Source organism: Gracilinanus agilis, chromosome 5, assembly GCF_016433145.1.
Source record: "Gracilinanus agilis isolate LMUSP501 chromosome 5, AgileGrace, whole genome shotgun sequence".
NCBI classification, from domain to species: Eukaryota; Metazoa; Chordata; class Mammalia; order Didelphimorphia; family Didelphidae; genus Gracilinanus; species Gracilinanus agilis.
In genome coordinates this window covers 96,136,665-96,156,070 of record NC_058134.1, presented here as the reverse complement: position 1 = coordinate 96,156,070, position 19,406 = coordinate 96,136,665, and the positions used below count along the sequence as shown (strand labels likewise).

Below are 19,406 nucleotides of genomic sequence, written 5' to 3'. Positions count from 1 at the left end.
GAGCAATGGAGAGAAGGTAGAGAGAATTACATTTAGATTTGATTTGTTTTTGGGTAGGGGGTGAAATCAAACCAAAACTTCCTAGAAGTTAGGGCTATCCGAAAATGGAATGGGCCACCTCAGGATGCAGTGGGTCCCCCATCACTGTTCAAGTCTTCAAGCAAAGCAACCTTTTTTGCAAACATTTAGGATGAGTTGTAGGGATTCTTTGAACTCTCTATATATGATCTCTGAGGTTTCTTCCAACTCTAAAAATTCTGTGATTCTATGACCCCAAGATAAAATCAAGTCTAGATCCCTCCAAACACAGGCTTGGAATGGCATGATGCAGGTGGTAGAAAAGCACTGGTCAAGAGGCTAACAACAACCCTGGGTCCCCATCTCAGCTCTTCCTAACCAGTGGTGTAACTTATAAGCTTCTTCTAGCCCTAAATCGATGATTCTATATTCCTTTGATGCTATAGTCTCTCAGACTATCTGTAAAATAATGAAAGTGGGTGAAATTGTTGAGTTTGAAGGTGCTTTCCATCTCTAAAATTCTAATTTTCTATGAAATAATGTCTTTTCCCAACTTCCACTCCTTGTACTTTCCCTCTCCCCCATTCCCATGAACCTCAGAGTAAATGTGCCACAGGTCCACACCTAAACACTCTCATCAATGATTTGGGCATTGATCCACAAGTGAATTAAGTACAGTTCCTAGCCCAAATGTGTCCTAATGCTTATAGACTAATAATAATTTATATAGCACTTCAAGGTTTGCAAACTGCTTTGGAAATATTGTCTCATTTTATAATCAAAGCAACTCTGGGAACAGGGAGTAGGTGCTATTATTAGTCCCCCTTTTACAGATGAGGAAACTGAGGCAGAAGTTAAATGACTTGTCCAAGCTCATGTAGCTAGTTCAACTCCAAGGGCATATTTGAACTCAGGTCTTCCTGATTCTAGATCAAGCATACTATCTGCTAGGCACTTAGCTGCTTCAAGACATCAAAAGAGCTTTGTGCTATGAAGGCTTTCAAATAGAGAGAGAGCTACTATTTTCTACCAACAAAAGCCTCCTCCATTCCTAGTACTCCCAAGACCTTGTCTTACTAGCCACAGAGGGTTGGAACTGTTGCTGGAAGCCCCGTGGCTCTAAATGAGCCTCTGTTTTAATACTGGAAAAAGGCATTGGATTCCTGGGGCTTCACAGAGCAAATTGGCCCCTGTTGTCTGTTCATCAGCAACTTCTCTGCCAGGCATGGGGAATATCCAAACACTGTGGCCCTAGCAGAAGCCCTGTGGTGCTATGTCAACCTCCAACAAACTCTGAGTTGGCAGAGAAGAGCTTCCTGTGGACAGGAAATAAGAATGGAGATTAAATTATTTTCCATGTTGGGTAGAAGAAAGAGGTGTGAGAGATTTGGAGTAACCACTGCCCTGGCTGGCCAAATCAGCAAAGTTGATTTTATTAGTTTGGTTTTATTTATTGGTTATTGGTTTTATAAAATACCAACTTCAGGAGAGATGGCGGCCACGTGGATCATCATGGAAACACATTCTCAATGTGGCTCCACGTAGAAGGTTGCTTTACCATCAGACAAACAAAACAGGTAGCAGGCAGGGGAGGTAGGAGGCTTCTTGATGGTTAAACTTCCTCAGGTTCTTTAAGAGAAGTTAACCATGCTAATCTCATGGAGAAGCTGCAGTTAACTGGCCAACCAAACTGAGGATTCTGTTTCAACTCAGAGCTCAGCAGATCATCTAGCTTGGTATGGATCAGCCTCATGATTGTTTCTGATTGTGTTAAAAAACAACAAAAAACAAAAAAAACCACCTTACCTTCTGTTTTAGAATCAGTACTGTGTATTGGTCCCAAGGCAGAAGAGGGATAAGGGTTAGGTAATGGGGATTAAGTGATTTGCCCAGGATCACACAACTAGGAAATGTCTGAGGCCAGAATTGAACTCAGAACTGCCCATCTCTAGGCCTGTCTCTCAATCCACTAACCTGCCCCCATGATTGTTTTTTGATGATGCTTAGCACAGGGTAGTTGACTTGACTTGGTACACATTGAACAGATCTTTTAAAAACTGAATACACTACTATAGTATGAGTATAGTATAGAATATTATAAGTATATAAAATATAATATATAGTATAATATAATATAGTATAGTATAAGAGTAGCTTAAACAATAATGGTAGCAAACAAATTTTCAAATGGGCATATTGCTCAAGTCTGTACTGGGCAGAGCCAAGAGAACCACTTATTTTGGGGACCAAGTTAAAACCACTGAAGGAAAAAGGTAGGAAAAATCTTTTAACCTAATGCTCAATGTGCTAGATTGCTCAGTGACCTTGGGGATGCGTTCTCCCAATAGCAAGGCAATCGAAGACAGATTGTGAAGGATAAATAAAATGAGAGAGGGAATAAAATAAAGAAAAATGGGCTATCAAGAGTACATCTATTTGGGACAAATAGGTGGTTCAATGAATAGAGATGGGGAAGTCCTAGGTTCGAATTTGACCTCAGACACTTCCTAGCTGTGTGACTGGCCAAGTCACTTAACTCCAATTGCCTAGCCTTGGAACAGATACCTAGTATCGATTCCAAGACAGAAAGTAAGGTTTTGTTTTGTTTCTCAGAGTACATTTATTTGCCTTAGTGCTTAAGAGAAGTACAAACTGAGTAACAGCTGAAGCAGTTGATAGAAATAAACTTTTGAGAAGAGGAGAGAAGATACTGACCAGTGATAATCCTCCTAGGCTTTTAGTCTGGTGAGGAAGAGATCAATTATCCTTAATAGCCCTCAGTGTTATCATTACAACCTTCAAAAGGCTTTGATACATTCTGGAATCAAAAGAAAACAAGCAGCAAAAGAAACTAATGAAAGGTCTAAAGCCAATAAAGGGAGAGGGGAAGGTTTTGATGTGTGAGAAAACATGGTAACATGAAAGCCACTAGCTAGATTGTGTGCTCTGTAGTACCGCTCCCTCTATTTAGGTAGAGCTCAATTTGGAATATTTGTCCCTTAGGTGAAAAAAATGTTCTAGCATCTAAATGAATGAATTAATCATGACACACTCTGCGGTTTTTACAAAGTGCTGTTCATCCAAAGATTTCAAAGCAAATTATATAAACATCTGGAGGTCAGGAAGAGAGAAGGGATGAGGAAAGAGAGAGGAGGGAAAAGAGGGAGAGAAAGGAGGAGAAAGAGAAGAGGGGAGAGGAAAGGAAGAGAGAGAAGGCAGAGGTAGAGACAGCAGGGAAGCTAGTGAAAAGAGCACTAGACTTGGAGTCAGGAAGACTCAAGTTCAGATCCTGACCCAGACCCTTCCTCAGTGATCCTGGCTAAGTAATTTAATCTCTGTCTCAGTTTCCTCATCTATAAAATGGGGACAGGAATTGCACAGGGTTATTGTGAAGGAAAAAATGAGAAGATATTTCTAAGTACTTTGCAAACCTGAAAGTGCTAACTATTGTTATCACTGAAGCCAGAGATTGCTTTACTCTTTCTTGTCTTAGTATCCACAGCACACCCAACTCAGTGCCTGTCACACAGAAGACATTTAACAAGTGCTCCTAGAGTGAGCATAACAGCACAACTGATAGAGTCTTTATGGGTTATAAAGTGTGATACAGAGGAGGAAAGAGCACAGGCTGAAGTTGGACTAGGTGGGTTCATATCCTGCCTGTTACTCACTAGGACCTTGAGCAAGTCACTTTCACACCCTGGAACTCAGTTTTCTGACTTGTAAAATGAGGTTTTCTCCAGATGACGCCTGAAATTCATGCCATTGTGAATCTATGGTCCCAGGTGCTCTCCTTGCAATAACTCTGTGAGGGAAACAGTAGGTGGCCCAGAGTTAAACATTTTATAAATGCTTCTTGACCATCAATGCAAGGATTGTGATCCCCATTTTATAGGGGAGGAAACTGAGGCACCAAGACCATTATTCAGCCAAGATCTTTTGGTACCAGTACCAGCACACCATCCTATGCTGACCCTCTCTGGCCATTAACTGACCATCTAGGGTTGATACTACCTTAAGCTGTCTGTAAAGTAGAAATAATAGGATTAGAGGATCCTGGATCTAGAACTGGACAGAACTCTAAGGGTCATTTAGCCCACCCCTCTTATTTTACAGCTAAGGAAGCTGGGGCTTAGAGAGATTCTATGGAAGTAAGTAGCTGAGGGAATTTGAATTTGGGGACTGATTCCAAACCAGGTCACCGGGTGCCTCTCCCGGGACCAAGATTTTTCCTGGTCACTAAGCTGCCTCTCCTAGGACAGAGATAAGGCATTTTGGGTCTGGGGCCACAGTCCCAAATCCCTGAATGATTGGCTGGCCCTTCATAAATGTACTCATTTCTATGTAAATCATTTCCCTGGGCATGCTTCCAATATGGAGTGAAAATCTGTTTATTTGGTATCTGAACCTCACTCATTCCAGATAGAGAATGGAGTTCTGAAAACAATATTCCTTCAGTAAATACTTCTTGAGGGCAGGTCAGTGAGTGCAGTGGAGAGAATGCCAGGCCTGGAGTCAAGAAGTCTCATTTTCCTGTGTTCAAATCTGGCCTCAAATACTTACTAGTTCTGCGACCCTGGGCAAGTCACTTAACCTTGTTTCCCTCAGTTTCCTCTTCTGGAAATGAACTGCAAAAGGAAATAACAAACTGCTTCCTGTATCTTTGCCAAGAAAACCCCAAATGAGGGGCAGCTGGGTAGCTCAGTGGAGTGAGAGTCAGGCCTACAGACAGGAGGTCCTAGGTTCAAACCCAGCCTCAGCCACTTCCCAGCTGTGTGACCCTGGGCAAGTCACTTGACCCTCCCCATTGCCCACCCTTACCACTCTTCCACCTATGAGACAATACACCGAAGTACAAGGGTTAAAAAAAAAAACCCAAATGGGGTCATGAAGAGTCAGACATGACTGAAAAACCACTGAACAACAACAATTTCTTGCCCTTTGCTTCAAGAATATCCACTTGGCCAATCAACGACTGAATCAAAGGAGTTTTGAAACATATTCTGATCTTACCCCTGAAACCCAAGAACCAAAGAGCTCTAATCTATGCATTATGGGACTCACTCAAAATTGTGCAGTGAGATCCTCTCAGAGAAAGACCTACAAAACAAACAAACAAATTAAACACAGGTTTCCTTTACCTATATCTTAAGGCCTCCGACGGATTATACTTCTGTGTTCATAAGATCTTAAAATGGTAGAGCTATTAAGAACAACTCCTTCAATTTATAGATAAAGAAAAATGAGGCCTTGGAAAAATGAGGTCTCTTGCCCAAGATCACTTGGGTAACAATATCAGGATTCAAACCGTAATAAATCCATATCCTTAAACATGGTGACTTTCTGGTACACATTGGACCAAGGGAAGAGCTCTGTCCAAATACTCAGTATTTCTCTGCCCAGGTGAGTGGTTTGTCTTGGACTTGGTAGAACTTTTGGTCCCTACTGCTCAGTTCCAACCCAGAATACCTCATATAAACTGCAGAAGGAATGGGAATTTGGGGGCTTATATTTGTATCCCCAGGTCCCATAGCAGAGAATACACAAATAAATGTTTGATGATGGATAACAGAGTGACTGTAAAGCAGCCGGTATTCTTTTGTGATCAGATCAATACCTGTAAAGGACATGTCAATAATTTGTCCTATGTCTCCTCTCACCACTCCCTCTGATTTCCCTGTCAAAATATTCCTCCCTTGGTGATGACTCCACCATCCACGTTGTCTTCCTCTTTAGAACAGTAAGTTCCTTAAGGGTAAGGACGATTTTGCTTGCTTCTATTTTTTATCCTCAGCACTTAGCAGAGTGCCTGGCCCACAGGAAGGACTTCATACATTTTTTTGTTCCATCATTAATTTCCAAACCTACCCCAGAAAAACAACCCAAATTGACAAAGTGGTCAAGCCCAAGCCTGTTTACCCAAATGCCAGGCAGTGTGCTAAGTGCTAGGGATAGAAAGAAAAAGGCAAAAGTATATAATCTAAGAAGTATATAATCTAATCAGGGAGATAACATGTAAGTAGCTACATACATAGGGGAGAGGGAGAAAGAAGGAAGAGACATTTCTTAAGCATCTATTATGTGCCAGGACTAAGTGCTTTACAAATATTATTTCATTTGAAATATATGTATAGCTCTCATCATATGAGAGCTCTACAAAGTCGATGGAAGATAATTGCAGAGGGAAAGGCAAAAGGGCTGAGGACCAAGAGTATGCCAAGTACAGGGGACAGTTTGGTAAAAGGGCACAGAAATGGAGTTTTCTATGCAGAGAACAGCAAATAGATAAGAGATAGCTAGCTGTCACCGTGGATAAAGGACTGGACTCTGAGTAAGAAAGACTTGTGTTCAAATCTTGTTTCAGACACTGTTGGTAGAGCTTGGACAAGTCACTTAATCACTGTATGCCTTAGAGCAGCTTTGGTGAACCTTTTCTGAGTTCAAGTGCCCAAAGGGCAAATTCAAGCTGTCTGTGAACCCCCCTGCATTACCAGAGAGAGCTGAAGGAGGAACTGCTTGCTTTGGGTGGCTGGACAGAAGGTCAGGGCATGAAAAAAATGTCCTCAGGCACTGGGAAGAGGAGGAATGGAGCAGCTCCCAGAGAGCCAGATTGGCACATGTGCCACATCTTCACCAACACTACCTTAGAGGAAGCTTGGCGGTTCAGTGGATACAGCGCTAGGCCTGGAATCAGGAAAATCTAAGTTTTAAATCCAGCTTCAGGCATTTTCTACCTGTGTGACCCTAGGCAAGTTGCCTAACCTTTGATTGCCTGACAAAAGAATCCACTGGAGAAGGAAATGGCAAACCATTCCGGTATCCTTTCCAAGAAAACTCCATGGATAGCTACGGTCCATGGGATCAGGAAGAGTTTGGACACGACTGAACAACAACAAATTGGAAGAGGGAAGAGTTTGGAAGGAAAAAAGATTAGTTCTCTTTTGACCATGCTGAGTTTGAGATGTCCACAGAACATTCAGTTTGAGTTATGTCCTAAAAGGTATTGAGGGAGTGTAGCTCAGGAGCTAGACTAGGGTTAGAAATAGAAATCTGGGAATCATCTAATTAGAAATAATCATTGAACCTGTGGGAGCTAATGAGAACACCAAGTGAGACTATTTATAAGGAAAAGGAGAAGAAAGCCTGGGGTGGGGGGACATCTACCATTTGTGGGTATGACCTGAATAAATAATCAAGAAACTTAAAGGAGTGAAGGACACTTAAAAAGAATAGTTAGATAGGAGGAAAATCAAGAGAGTGTTCTGTCCCCCTCAAAAAAATAAAATAAAAACAAGAGAACACATAGGAGATGTTTAACTAAATCCAGTGACACCACCTTAGGTTCTGCCACTCTATCTATCTATCTATCTATCTATCTATCTATCTATCTATCTATCTTTCTATCTACCTTCTGTCTGTCTATCTATCTATCTATCTATCTATCTATCTATCTATCTATCTATCTACCTTTCTATCTACCTTTCTATCTTTCTATCTATCTACCTTTCTATCTATCTATCTATCTATCTATCTATCTATCTATCTATCTATCTATCTATCTATCTACCTTTCNCTATCTATCTATCTATCTATCTATCTATCTATCTATCTATCTATCTACCTTTCTATCTATCTGTTTATCTATCTACCTTTCTGTCTGTCTGTTTATCTATCTTTTGGTCTATCTATCTACCTTTCTATCTATCTGTCTGTCTGTCTGTCTACCTTTCTGTCTATCCATATATCTATCTATCTATCTATCTATCTATCTATCTATCTATCTATCTATCTATGTCTGTCTGTCTGTCTACCTTTCTATCTACATTTCTGTCTGTCTGTCTATCTATCTATCTATCTATCTATCTATCTATCTATCTATCTATGTCTGTCTGTCTGTCTACCTTTCTATCTACATTTCTGTCTGTCTGTCTATCTATCTATCTATCTATCTATCTATCTACTTTTCTGTCTATCTACCTGTTTATCTATCTTTCTGTCTATCTATCTATCTATCTATCTATCTATCTATCTATCTATCTATCTGTCTATCTGTTTATCTATCTATCTATCTGTCTATCTATCTATCTACCTATCTATATCTATACCTTCATATCTATCTTGAATTCAACTCATTCCTTTCCAGAGTGGAGAGTGGGCTGGGTAATGTTACAAGTAAATATTTGTTTCAGGTATCCAACAATAATATGAATTTGTGATACCCTCTTCCCCCAAACCCAGTGATGCCCGTGTCTCAGACCCCCTCCCCTTTCAGGAACTCTAACTGTGACTAGAGGAGCTACTTGGGCAGGAGTTATCATTTCTTTACATAATACAGAGAACAGCAGCCAGAACTCAGAGTTTCAAGAAGCCTGCAGTCTCTACAGAGGCACTGTGGGCACACATCCTCACAAACTGTCTGCCTGTCAGACTGGTCTAATATTGTCCCTCATCCACAATCCTTGACCCGCCATCTGTTCTTTTGTCTATTTTTAACCTTTCCCTTGAGTGACGACACAGGCTTTCTGGAACACCTGTCCCAGGCGGGTACAGTGACCTATGCATTCTGTCAGCAATGCCCTGTGGTGCAGAAATGAGAGATTCGACCAACCTGTTAGTGCTCTAGTCTGAGCATCCCTCAGACTGCTCTCTTGACCCCTTCTCTCAAAATCTCTCTCTCCCTGACTAGTCTCCTACTCCCAGTCTCCCTGACTAAGGTTCCAATGACCCACTCATTAATAACCACAACAATAAGACTGTAATATGATGAGTTTCGTCCTTAAACAGTACAGCTGCCTTCACCAGAGACAGGCAAGAAGACAGATAAGGAAAAAAGAAACCATTTGCTCTTGGCCCAACAAAGCTCCCTCATCCAACACCATGGAAAAATTCCAGTTATGATTATTGTACCAGATATTATTCTCCCAAACCAACTCCTATCCCCATCACCAAAAAGTACACATGGAAGAAAACTACCTTTCTTTGAAAATATATTTGATTAGTATTACCACCTAGAACCTTGAGTTGGGGGTGGAGGGCAAGAAAAGAGGCCTACGACAACAATTTTGGCCAAAATCCACATAGGACTCCAAAGCAGCCAAGAGATAGCACTTTTATTTATCTTTTTCTTTTACCTTCTTCTTCCTTTCTCCCACTTCTCCCTTGCTAAGATACTTTCAGACCTTGACCAGGGGAATGACAATGATAGTTTATATTTATAAAGAACTTTATAATTACATAGCATTTTTGCATGTATGATCTCACGAAACTTCTTTGGGGTAGAGATTTCCAAGAATAAATAGAATAATAACAATTATTCTTCTTCCTTTTTAACAGATGAAGAAACTGAAGGTCATAGAAGTTAAGTGCTTAGCCAAAGTCACAGAGATAGTAAGGTTTGGGACCAGGTCTTGAATCTAAGACTTCTTACTCCAAGTCCAGAGGTTGTTTTAAGGCCTCTTAACTCCCCCCACCATGTATGCTGAATGGCTTCCCCCCAACCTCAAGTTTCTCCAGTCAGACTTCAACTCAGTTCACTTCCATGATGGGTAAGATAGTCATAAATAAGATTTAACTGTTTCCAAGCTTAACATGTACCACAGGTTAGTTTCTTCCTCTCCACGGTCCCTAAATGCATCAGGAAACTTCCTAGAAGGAAGATGAATGAATAGATAGGTGGGTGGCAATTAAAATGGATTCTAGGGTGAGGGATTTTGTAATTTTTGCCAAAACCATCAAATGGCCTGACCACCTCTACCTACCCTTCCTCCCTCCCCACCACTCCGAGGTTCCTCTGATTAGAGGTAGGGCTCAATTGCCATGAAATATAAAAGAAAATCTTGGGGGAAGGTGAAGGGGTAAAGAGGAATTCCTAGTATAAGCTACTTCTTCGAAGAAAGACAGGAGGTCCCCCAATGTCTTAGTCATAGAAAATATGGTAAATTACCACTGAAACAAAGCCACAGTAAGATGCAGATAGTGACTGAAGCCTCAAAATATCTCAGACAGATTCCTCAGGGTATAGATGTCTCTATTTAGACACCTGTTCTTGACAATGATACTCTCCCACCTAAGGCAGTTACCTATTTCACCAAATCTACTGATTGGATGGATGGATGATGAGCTAAAAATATTACTCCTAAATGTCCTACAATTGCCTCAAATTCAGCATGTCTAAAACAGCTTTCATTATCTTCTACTATCCTGCCAAATCAGCACCCTTTCTAGGCTCCCATTTCTCTTGATAATACTGTCATTAATGCCTGGTTTCTCCTTTGGCATTTTGGTTCCTTTTCTCTTAGCAATCTATAATTGAGCAATGAATTAAAAAATTGACTAAAGTGTCAACCCCTTGCTAAGTGCTAAGGATATAAATACAAAAACAAAAACAGTTCCTACCCTCAAGGAGCTTAGATTCTCCTAGGGAAAGTCAGGGTGGGAGAAGGTAGATCATATAGCTAGTTAAGTGTCTGACATAAAATTTGAACTCAGGTCTTCTGGCTACTATGCTTTTTTCTACTGCACCACCTAGCTTGCCCAGAAGGGGTCCCCAAAATAGAAGTTCTAGAACTGATAGAGTTTAGTCCTTCAGGACTTCGTATTTGAGGGGAGGGGGAAAGGAAGAGAGAATGTCACCAAGTCCTATCCCCCTGTGTCTCTGTTGCCAGTCTCAATCATTGTACTTTTGTGTCTAGCTCTTCATGACCCTAATTTGGGCTTTTCTTGGCAAAGATATTGGAGTTTGTTATTTCCTTCTCCAGCTAATTTTGCAAATGAATAACTGAAGCAAACAGGGTTAACTGACTTGTCCAGGGTCACAGAGCTTATAAGGGTCTGAGGCTAATTTAGAATTCTAGAAGTTGAGTTTTCTTGACTCTAGGCCTGGCACTCTATCCACTGCACCATCTAGCTGCCCTAGTCTCTTCCCCCTTCAATTTATTTAGCATACTGCTATCAGATTACTTTTCTTAAAATACTGCTTCAACTGAGCATGGTGGTTCATGCCAATAATCTTTTCTACCGAGGAGTCTAAGGACAGTAGATCTCTTGAGCTCAGGAGTCTGAGCTGCAGTGGGCTAAGCCTACCCACTAAATATCTGCAGACCTCAATCTAGTAAGTCCCCAGGAGTAAGGGACCAACAGTTGCCTAAGGAAGTCAAAAGGACCCCAGATCAGAAATGAACAGTTCAAAACTCTCATGCTAGTCGAAGGCAGTGGGATCTGCTCCTGAATAGCCTGAATTCCGACCTGAGTGATATAGGGACATTCAGTCTTTGAAAATACGCCACCACAACACCTTGCTGCTGCCTTGCTCAAAAATCTTCACTAACTACCTACTTGTCTACTGGATAAAATCCAAACTCATTCAAAGACATTGAGTGTTGTCAGTCAGACAGGTGCATGTCTATCTCCAGTCCTCTGCTCATTGGGCATGTTCTACTTCACTCCCTCCTGACGTCACCTAAGGCTACCCAGCTCCACTTTTGCTTATCTGATTCCTATCTGTGCTTCAGGGACAGCTCATCTGACCTCTTCTTGGAAATCTCTTCCATTCCATCCCCCAACTCACTCCACTGTTCTCTCTCCTTTATCTCAGTTCCTATATAATTCTGATTGAGTATTCCACTCATCAGGTATTTATTTATAACTGGATAAAATTAGTTGTCTTTTTCTGTTTGTTTTACTGCTGCTCCCTCTACCCCCCAGTTAAACTGAAGGAACCTTGGGAACAAGGTTCAGATCTACTACTTGGTAGCAGAAACTGTCTTCTTTATATCTCTAGAACCAAGTCGAAAGCCTTAAAGGCTCTCTCCTGCCCCCCTCTTTCCCCACCACTCAGGATGGAACACAATACCTTGCACCTAGAAAGGAAGGGAAAAAAAACTAACAGAAAAGATCCTGGATCCAAAAAGCACCTGTGATTTTGATGGATGACTGGACTACCCTAGGAATTCAGCACTGGATAGCTGTAGGTCTTGTGGGAAGTAGTAGGGGGACTTGCCCAGCTGTCCTGTTTACAGAATTGTTCCAACTAGCACATGCTGACCTTCCATTTCGTTGCTTTACCATATTTTTATTTTGGTTTCTAGTTTGATTCTTCTGATAATCCAGTAGACTAGGAACCTCAACATTCTACTTCATTCATGATCCTACCCAGTTCAGTCAAAGGGCTGTAGTGAGATTGTCAACCTATAGCTGATTTATTAAGAGCCTCTTACATGCTTATCAATATACTAGCCGCTGAGGTGGATATCTAAGAGAAGACATGGTCTCTGCCTTGGAGGAAGAAGCTCATAGTCTAATTATTACACGCACCCAGACAAAAGTTGTCATCTTATAGAAAAATCTGGGCAGTCATGTCTGAAATGTAACAACTACAATTTACAATTACGTGTATTTTATCTTAGATAAAAACAAGCCACAAGCAGAATTGAGCCCCAATAACAACATTCCCCCATATATAGGGCGTAGGATGGAGCTCAGTAGGGAGAAATGTGGCTGCCATGCACCTGTCTTATGTTCTACTTCCCAGGGAGGAGGTGTCCAATGGTGCCATTACTTTTTGCTACCCCAAGTGCAGCCACCAAAACAAACATCTGGACTCCCAGTTCTTTGACCTTTTCCACAGTGCCCTATCCATAAGTTCCTCTGGTTCCTCTGGGATGTTCAAACCAAAGGATCCTGATGACTTTCCAAGAACCCTATAAATAGGGAAGAAGGAAGGGGGCACGTGGAGAATGGGCGGAGATGGGCAAAAATGGTTTAACTCTAGGGTCTGCAGAGTCACTCTCAAAAGAGGCAAGATTTGAGGCTCCCTTCTTCCTCACACCAGGGTCCTTAGTATTGGCAATGACTGAGGTCAAAGCTCAAGTGTGAAGCTTTCCTTCCCACTACCGTAGAGAGACTGAAATGTGGCTCCGGAGTGTTAACGGGTTCGAGCCCGCTGGCGCACAGCCTCACGGGTGGATTAAACAAAATCTAGCTACCGGAGGAAATCAATATCCGCGAAGTCCGAACTAGGCAGGCAGACGTGGGGGAGGGTTGGGGGGCGGTATGAAGGGAGGGGTTTGAACGCCCGCACGATTTTGCTACCCATGCAACTCCCAAAGCATTTAGGCAAGGAAGGATGGAAGTGGAAAGCGAGGAGTGGAGGAGAATGTAGGGAGGGAAAAGCCCCACCCACCTCCACCCCAGGCTACAAAAAAAGGCTGGGTGGGGGCCCTGGAAGGTTGGAAAGGGGCAGTGTTGCCACGGGAAGCCGACAGCAGCCCCTACAGTCCGCTCTCTCCCCCACCTCCCGTCTCCACCCACTGCCCCACCTCTCCCTCCTCCGCAGCACGCAGGCCCACGTCCGCCCTCCTCTCTTCTTCTAAAGCAGCCAAAGCCCTTTTCTGCAAAACAACCTCCTAGTCTCCCACGAGCGCCCTCTCCCTTCCACACCGCTGCGCCATACACAGCCATTTCTAGCTGCCCGCTAGCTGCCACTACCCTGAGAGAACACCCCCGGCGCACACACACACTCCCTAGGTAGGGCGCGCGTACGCACCCGCAACTCACGTACACAGGCGACAAAAGCAAAACGCGCCACACACACACAAACACAAACAAACCAAACAGAGGCACGCTTCCGCACGCGGGCTGCACCCAGCATCTGCTCCTTTGCAACCAGAAACCACAAACACCAACCGAGCCCCTGGCCTGGGCAACTTCAGAGTCAAGGCTGGACTCTATTGGGGACGGGATAGGGGGAATGGTCGGGATTACTGGGAAAGGGTTTATCCCTGCCACTTTCAAAGGCTGCTGAGCTGACTCCTCCAGGAGTCAAACTCGCCTAACCACGCAGCCGCTTTTGCGTTAACTTTGCTCGCCCCGACCCGGTTGGTTGAGACAAGGACGGCACTGTGGGGGTACTGAGATGCAGGAGGGATTTAGGGTGGGGAGGGAGACGGACTCACTGGGATGTGCACCCGCAGCGATCGCCTTTTCTGGCCCGAACTCTTCTTGCCACTGCTCCCTCCAGGGCTAGAAACATCTTTCTTCTTTTTGGTGTCCATGGCCGCACTTCCCATAACTTTAACGAGAAGTTAATTCCGGGTGACTTGTTCCTGGAATCCAGCAGCAAGGAGTCTTCTCCCCGCCACCCCAAACCCCCCAGCCCGCTCCTCTTGCAGCGGGGGGCTAGCTCCGTGGATACCTTTTTCTGACTTCGCTTTCCCTCTGTCCGGGGGCGAGGGGGTGGGGTGCGGCAAGTGGGTCCTTTCTGGGGACTTCAAAAGGTGGCAGGGAAGTAGGAGGAAGGGGCCGGTATATCGCCTCCGCTGCTGTCACCCGGAGAGGTGGCGGCGATGAGGAACCAGCGTGGAGTCCAAGTGTCCTCTTTCTCCCTCGGGGGTCATCGGGAGCAAAGCACAAAGTCAAAGAAAATGCTGCCCCGCGTGGAGCTCTTCCACCAGGTTGCACATGCCTACGGGCTCCTGCGGAGTGACAAAGTTTCCTCCTCCTGGCAAAGTAAAGTTACATTTTCTGCACCCCGCCACTACCCCTGCCACCCTCCACTTCAAAAGCAGATTCCTAGAGACAGGTGCCAAAAAAAAAAAAAAAAAAAAAAATCGTGGAAAGGCTCCTCCCAGGCGTCGGTGCTTTAATTGGCAAATCTGGCGACTGAGAGACAGTTTGCAAATAAATACCAGCCCCGTGCCTGGAATTGGGTCCGTCCTCCTTTCTCAGGCAGGAGGGGGGAAAGAGGAGGAGGAAGAGGAGGAGGAGGAGGAGGTGCGAATGCAAATATTCATCGCAATTGGGCTACCTCTAAGCTAGAAGCAGAAGGGTTCCGGCAGCCTCGGGGACTCAAGGACTACTCTCAAGCGACAAAGGAGAGGGGGACTCAGGGCAACTGCTCAGTGCCAGCTAAGCGGGCTCTTTTCTCAATCTGCCTGCAAGCAGTAATCTCGAGTAGCAGCAGCGAGCTAAGAAATGAAAACGCGGGCGGCAGTAACCATGCACACAAACCCTGGGCTCTAGAGCAGAAGAGGGAGTCTGTGCAGCGGACCCAGGCAATCTGGCTGGAAGACTGCAGGCTTCGCTACAGGAAGTACACCACAGAAAATGCAACTTTCTCTCTGACAGCCTCCTTCCTCCAGGCACATGTCCGGAGCCTCCAAGCCCAAGGTCGTGGCTTTTCTGCCGGGCGCCACGGGGACGCTGCAGACGCAAGGCGGCCAAGGGTCCCTCCCTTGTTGTGCTCTTGATCCCAAGCAGGATGCAGAGTTGATTTGGGGCTTGCATTCTCTCACTGCAAGCTGCAAACTACCGCACCCGGAGCTGTGAAGAAGAGACACTGATTTCTTGCCCCCCCCCCCCGCACCCCCTCAACTCCCAGCCCCCAGGCCAACACCTGTCTAAGAATAACAACAACGACAATACTAATAACCCAGGCCTCCCCACCCTCCCAGCTGCAGTCCTTCACCTTAGCAGCAGAGAAACCCAATTTTGTGGAATGCCCCCTTCCCGAATACGCGATTGTCCTCTCCCCAACCCACCCCCCACCCTCGCCTCCACTGCGGATATAATTGTGTACAGCGCGTCCCTGGGGTTCTTGCGTTGTTTTTCTGCCTTTTTGTCTTCCAGGTCCATTAGCAGATGCGCAATCCATCCACCACTTACGTGACCATCCAGGCTCGATGGTATGGGCAAAGATGCGGTGCGGGTGGGCGCCCTTCAGCCTCGGGGTAGCCAAGAGAGACTGGGGGAAAGGGTGGGGAGACTGCCAAAGAGGGAACCAGGGCTTTGGTGAGGCAGCTGCTGCTACGCGGAGGATCGGGAGGGCCACGTGTTTGCAAAGCTAATACTGCGGCAACCGCTGCCCCCTCTCAGCATCTTCCCTGGTTCGGAGAGGGAGGGGAGATGTCACTGTTTCGTACTTACCGAGACTGTGGATGTGCTGGGTGCCTTCCAGAATAGGCACGAGGACTGGAAGGAGGGAGGGAGGCGAACTGCTTCCCAAATTCATCCTGGCGCAGGTGACCTTCCAAATTGAGCCCCCCCCCTCCCTTTTTGGGAGCGGGAACGTTTACAACCCCCCCCCCAAAGGTCACCCCGTCATCCCCGAGACATTCAAGTCAATTCTGCAGCCTCTTCATTCAGCGGTGCAAAGCTGACATTCAGAAATAAATAGTGTGCTCCTATACGGCATCCCTTCGGGTGACGATATTGCAGGCAGGCATGGGAGGAGAAACGTTTGGATTCATTCACAATGCTGATACTCTCTGAACAGAGAGATAGCCTTGGAGCCTCGCTTTCTGCTTCCCAATTTAGAGGCCCCCAAAGGTCCTGCATTCGTAGTCCTCCAGCATTGTAAGGAGCAGGTACTGCTTTACCAGCTTCTTTTCCATCTCACATTCCTCATTCAGTTTAAAAGACACGTATTGAGGCACTGCTGTGTGCAAGAAACTTGAAGATACACGTATGAAAATTAAATAAGCTCATGCTCACTACTAAAAGACTGTTTAACAGTGGACTTTTCTCCCCATTGCAAATACTTGTTATCTCTAATTTGTCAGAGGAACAAATTAATGATCAGAGGGGAATAGATATATTTACACACACATATATGTAATATATCACAATATGACAACTATATGTGTGTGTGTCTGTATACTGGTCACAAAATGTCAGTTTGGATTCCAGCCCAGTCTATCACTCTCCTTCACAATGCTGTCTACTCAAAGATGAGAGAAAAAAAATATTAAAAACAAACAAAAACAAACAAAAACAAAAAAAAACAACAAAGAAATAAACCAGTCTTTCCTCTAGAGCTCATGATCTAAGGGACATATATATGAAGAATCATGATCCAAGGCAAAATTAATTGGGACAAAAGAAGACACCCTAGTTCTCTATGGCTATGACTTCCAGCAGAAAAGAATCAGAGGCTTCCTGGAGGAAGTAGCCCCTGATTAGGGCTTTGATTGAAGAGAAAATGTACTGAGAAGGACATGGAAGTGAGAGATTAGGGAATTGTAACCCAGTTGGCTAGAACATAAGTGTGTGAGGAGTAATGTAAAATAAGGTTGGAAAGGAGCCCAGTTGTGGAGGGCTTTAAATTCCAGGCTAAAGGGTTTGTATTATATGCCATTAGCAATATTTATCTAAGGTATTCGAGCAGGGGAATGACAGGAAGATTAGAGGCCAGAGTAGGCATCTGTTTGAATGATGAAGAAGAAATTGCTAGCAGAAATGCCAGGGAGGAAGCAAGAAATAATAAAGACCTAACCTGGTCTAGAAAAGGAAAACAGCTGCCTCCTAACCTCCTAACTCAACAGAAACTGCTGTCTCCAAGGTTACCAGTGATTTCTTAATTCCCACATCAGGTCTCTTCTCAGTCTTTCTTGACTCCTGCTACATTTTACACTGTTGACCACCCTCTCTTCCTACGTAGTTACTCTCCTCTGTAGATTTTTATAACATTGCCCCATTCTCTACACATCTGCAAACTCATCATGCAAATTCATAATCTATATCAGACTGTAGATCGATTGGGCCTCCTCTTTTTACACTCTCCTCTCTCATCTCTCCCACAGATCTCATCAGCTCCCATAGGTTTAATTGTCAATTCTATGTAAACATCTCACAGATTGATATATTCACCTAAAGCCTTTTCTCCAAATTTCAGGCCCCCGTTATTTATTTATTGTCCAGTGAGCATTTCAAATTTAACATCTCAGAGACATCTCAAACTCAGTATCCAAACCCCGAACTTTACCCCCAAGAGACTCACCTCTCTTCCAGACTTCCCAGTTTTGTTGATGGCTCCACCATTGTTTCAGTCTCCTGGGTTCATTATCTTAGCATTATTATGGGGAAATAGCCACATCTCCCATAGCCAGTTAGTTACCAAATCTTCTATTTCTACTTACAGGACATCTCGCACATTATGACCCCTTCTCTTTATTTCCACAGCTACCTCTTTAGTTCAGGCCCTCCTCACCTTTTGGCTAGATTATTGCAACAGTCTCCTAATTGGTCTCACCACTCCAGTCCATCCTACACAACTACTGCCTAAGTGATTTTCTTAACCACAGAACTAATCAAATGATCCCTCTTACTCAGGAAACTCCATTAGCTTTCTATTGCCTCTAGAATCAAATATAAATTCTCCCACTTAGCTCTTAAAAACCAAACCACCTGGCCCTAACCTATCTTTACAACCTAATTGCATATTATTCCCACTTCCCAAAGCATAGATCTGACCATGACTCTCCTACCCCCCCCCCCCATTAACTAAACTCCAGTGGCTCCTTATTACCTCCAGGACCAAATATAAAGTGCTTTGTTTCACTTTTAAAGCACTTCATACCTTCCCAGTCAATTCAGTGTTTCCATTGCCAAAAAGAATTCTGAGAATTTGACATCTGATTGAATGTGTGGGATAAGGGATGGAGAAGAGTTAAAGATGACTCCTAGATCTTGAAGCTCCATGACTGGGAGGAAGGTGATGCCACTGATAGAAATAGGCAAATTTTCGTGGAGGGAGTATGAGTAATTAATTTAATTATATTAATTGTTATATATTATATTATTATATATTATATTATATATAAATAATTAAATCAGTAATTAAATTAATGAGCATACTTCAGGACATGCTAAATTTGAAGTACCTGTGGAGCCCTCAGATAGAAATGCTAAACTGGATTTAGAAGTCAGATGAGAGCTATATATGGAGATTTGAGAACTTTCTATGTAGAGGTGATAATTAAAGATCAGAAAGGCAAGAGACACAGACAGGAGGAGAAGGCTAGGGTCTTGGGAGACACAAACATTCAGGCCTTCAAAGAAGGGTGATAGACCAGAGCAAGAGAGATAGGTAGGAAAATTAGAGAGCAGACACAGAAGCCAAGAAGAGATAGTATCGAGGAATCATTGATCAGTGGTGTGAAATATTAAAGAAAGATCAAGGAAGATGAAGCATTAAGAAAAAAGTATATTCTACCAGACAATTAAGAGGCTGCCCTTGGGGGAAATAATAGCTTTAGTAGGGTGTAGGATAGAAACTAGAATGTAAGGTATTGAAGGATGTTAAGTGGTACAGGAGAGGAAGCAACTGTGGACTGCACTCTATATATGGCTGTGAAGGGGCAGAGAGAGAGGGATAGCTTGAGGGAAATAATCTTAGTGCTTTTGTAGCAGCTTCCTTTGGCCCAGTAGGAAATTCATTTCCCACCCATATAACCAATCTGGAAATTTGTTGTTGTTGTTGTTATTCGGTCCCATCAGATTCCATGGGGTTTTCTTGGCAAAGATACTGGAGGGGTTTGTCATTTCCTTCTCCAGGGGATTAAAGCAAACCGAGGTTAAATGACTTACCCAGGGACATGCAGCTAATAAATGTC

General features: G+C 43.8%; 1 protein-coding gene across 3 annotated transcripts in view; it reads right to left on the bottom strand.

Annotated features, from left to right (window-relative positions):
* The window catches only part of PRKAG2 (protein kinase AMP-activated non-catalytic subunit gamma 2), a 472,166-nt gene extending 457,575 nt beyond the window's left edge, over positions 1-14,591 (bottom strand). For all 3 annotated transcript variants that reach the window (XM_044677448.1, XM_044677446.1, XM_044677447.1), the window contains exon 1: positions 13,971-14,591. In XM_044677448.1, the coding sequence (XP_044533383.1) occupies positions 13,971-14,084 (114 nt within the window). In that variant the 5' untranslated portion in view covers positions 14,085-14,591. The remainder of the gene's footprint in view (positions 1-13,970) is intronic.
* Between the last annotated feature and the right edge of the window lie 4,815 nt (positions 14,592-19,406).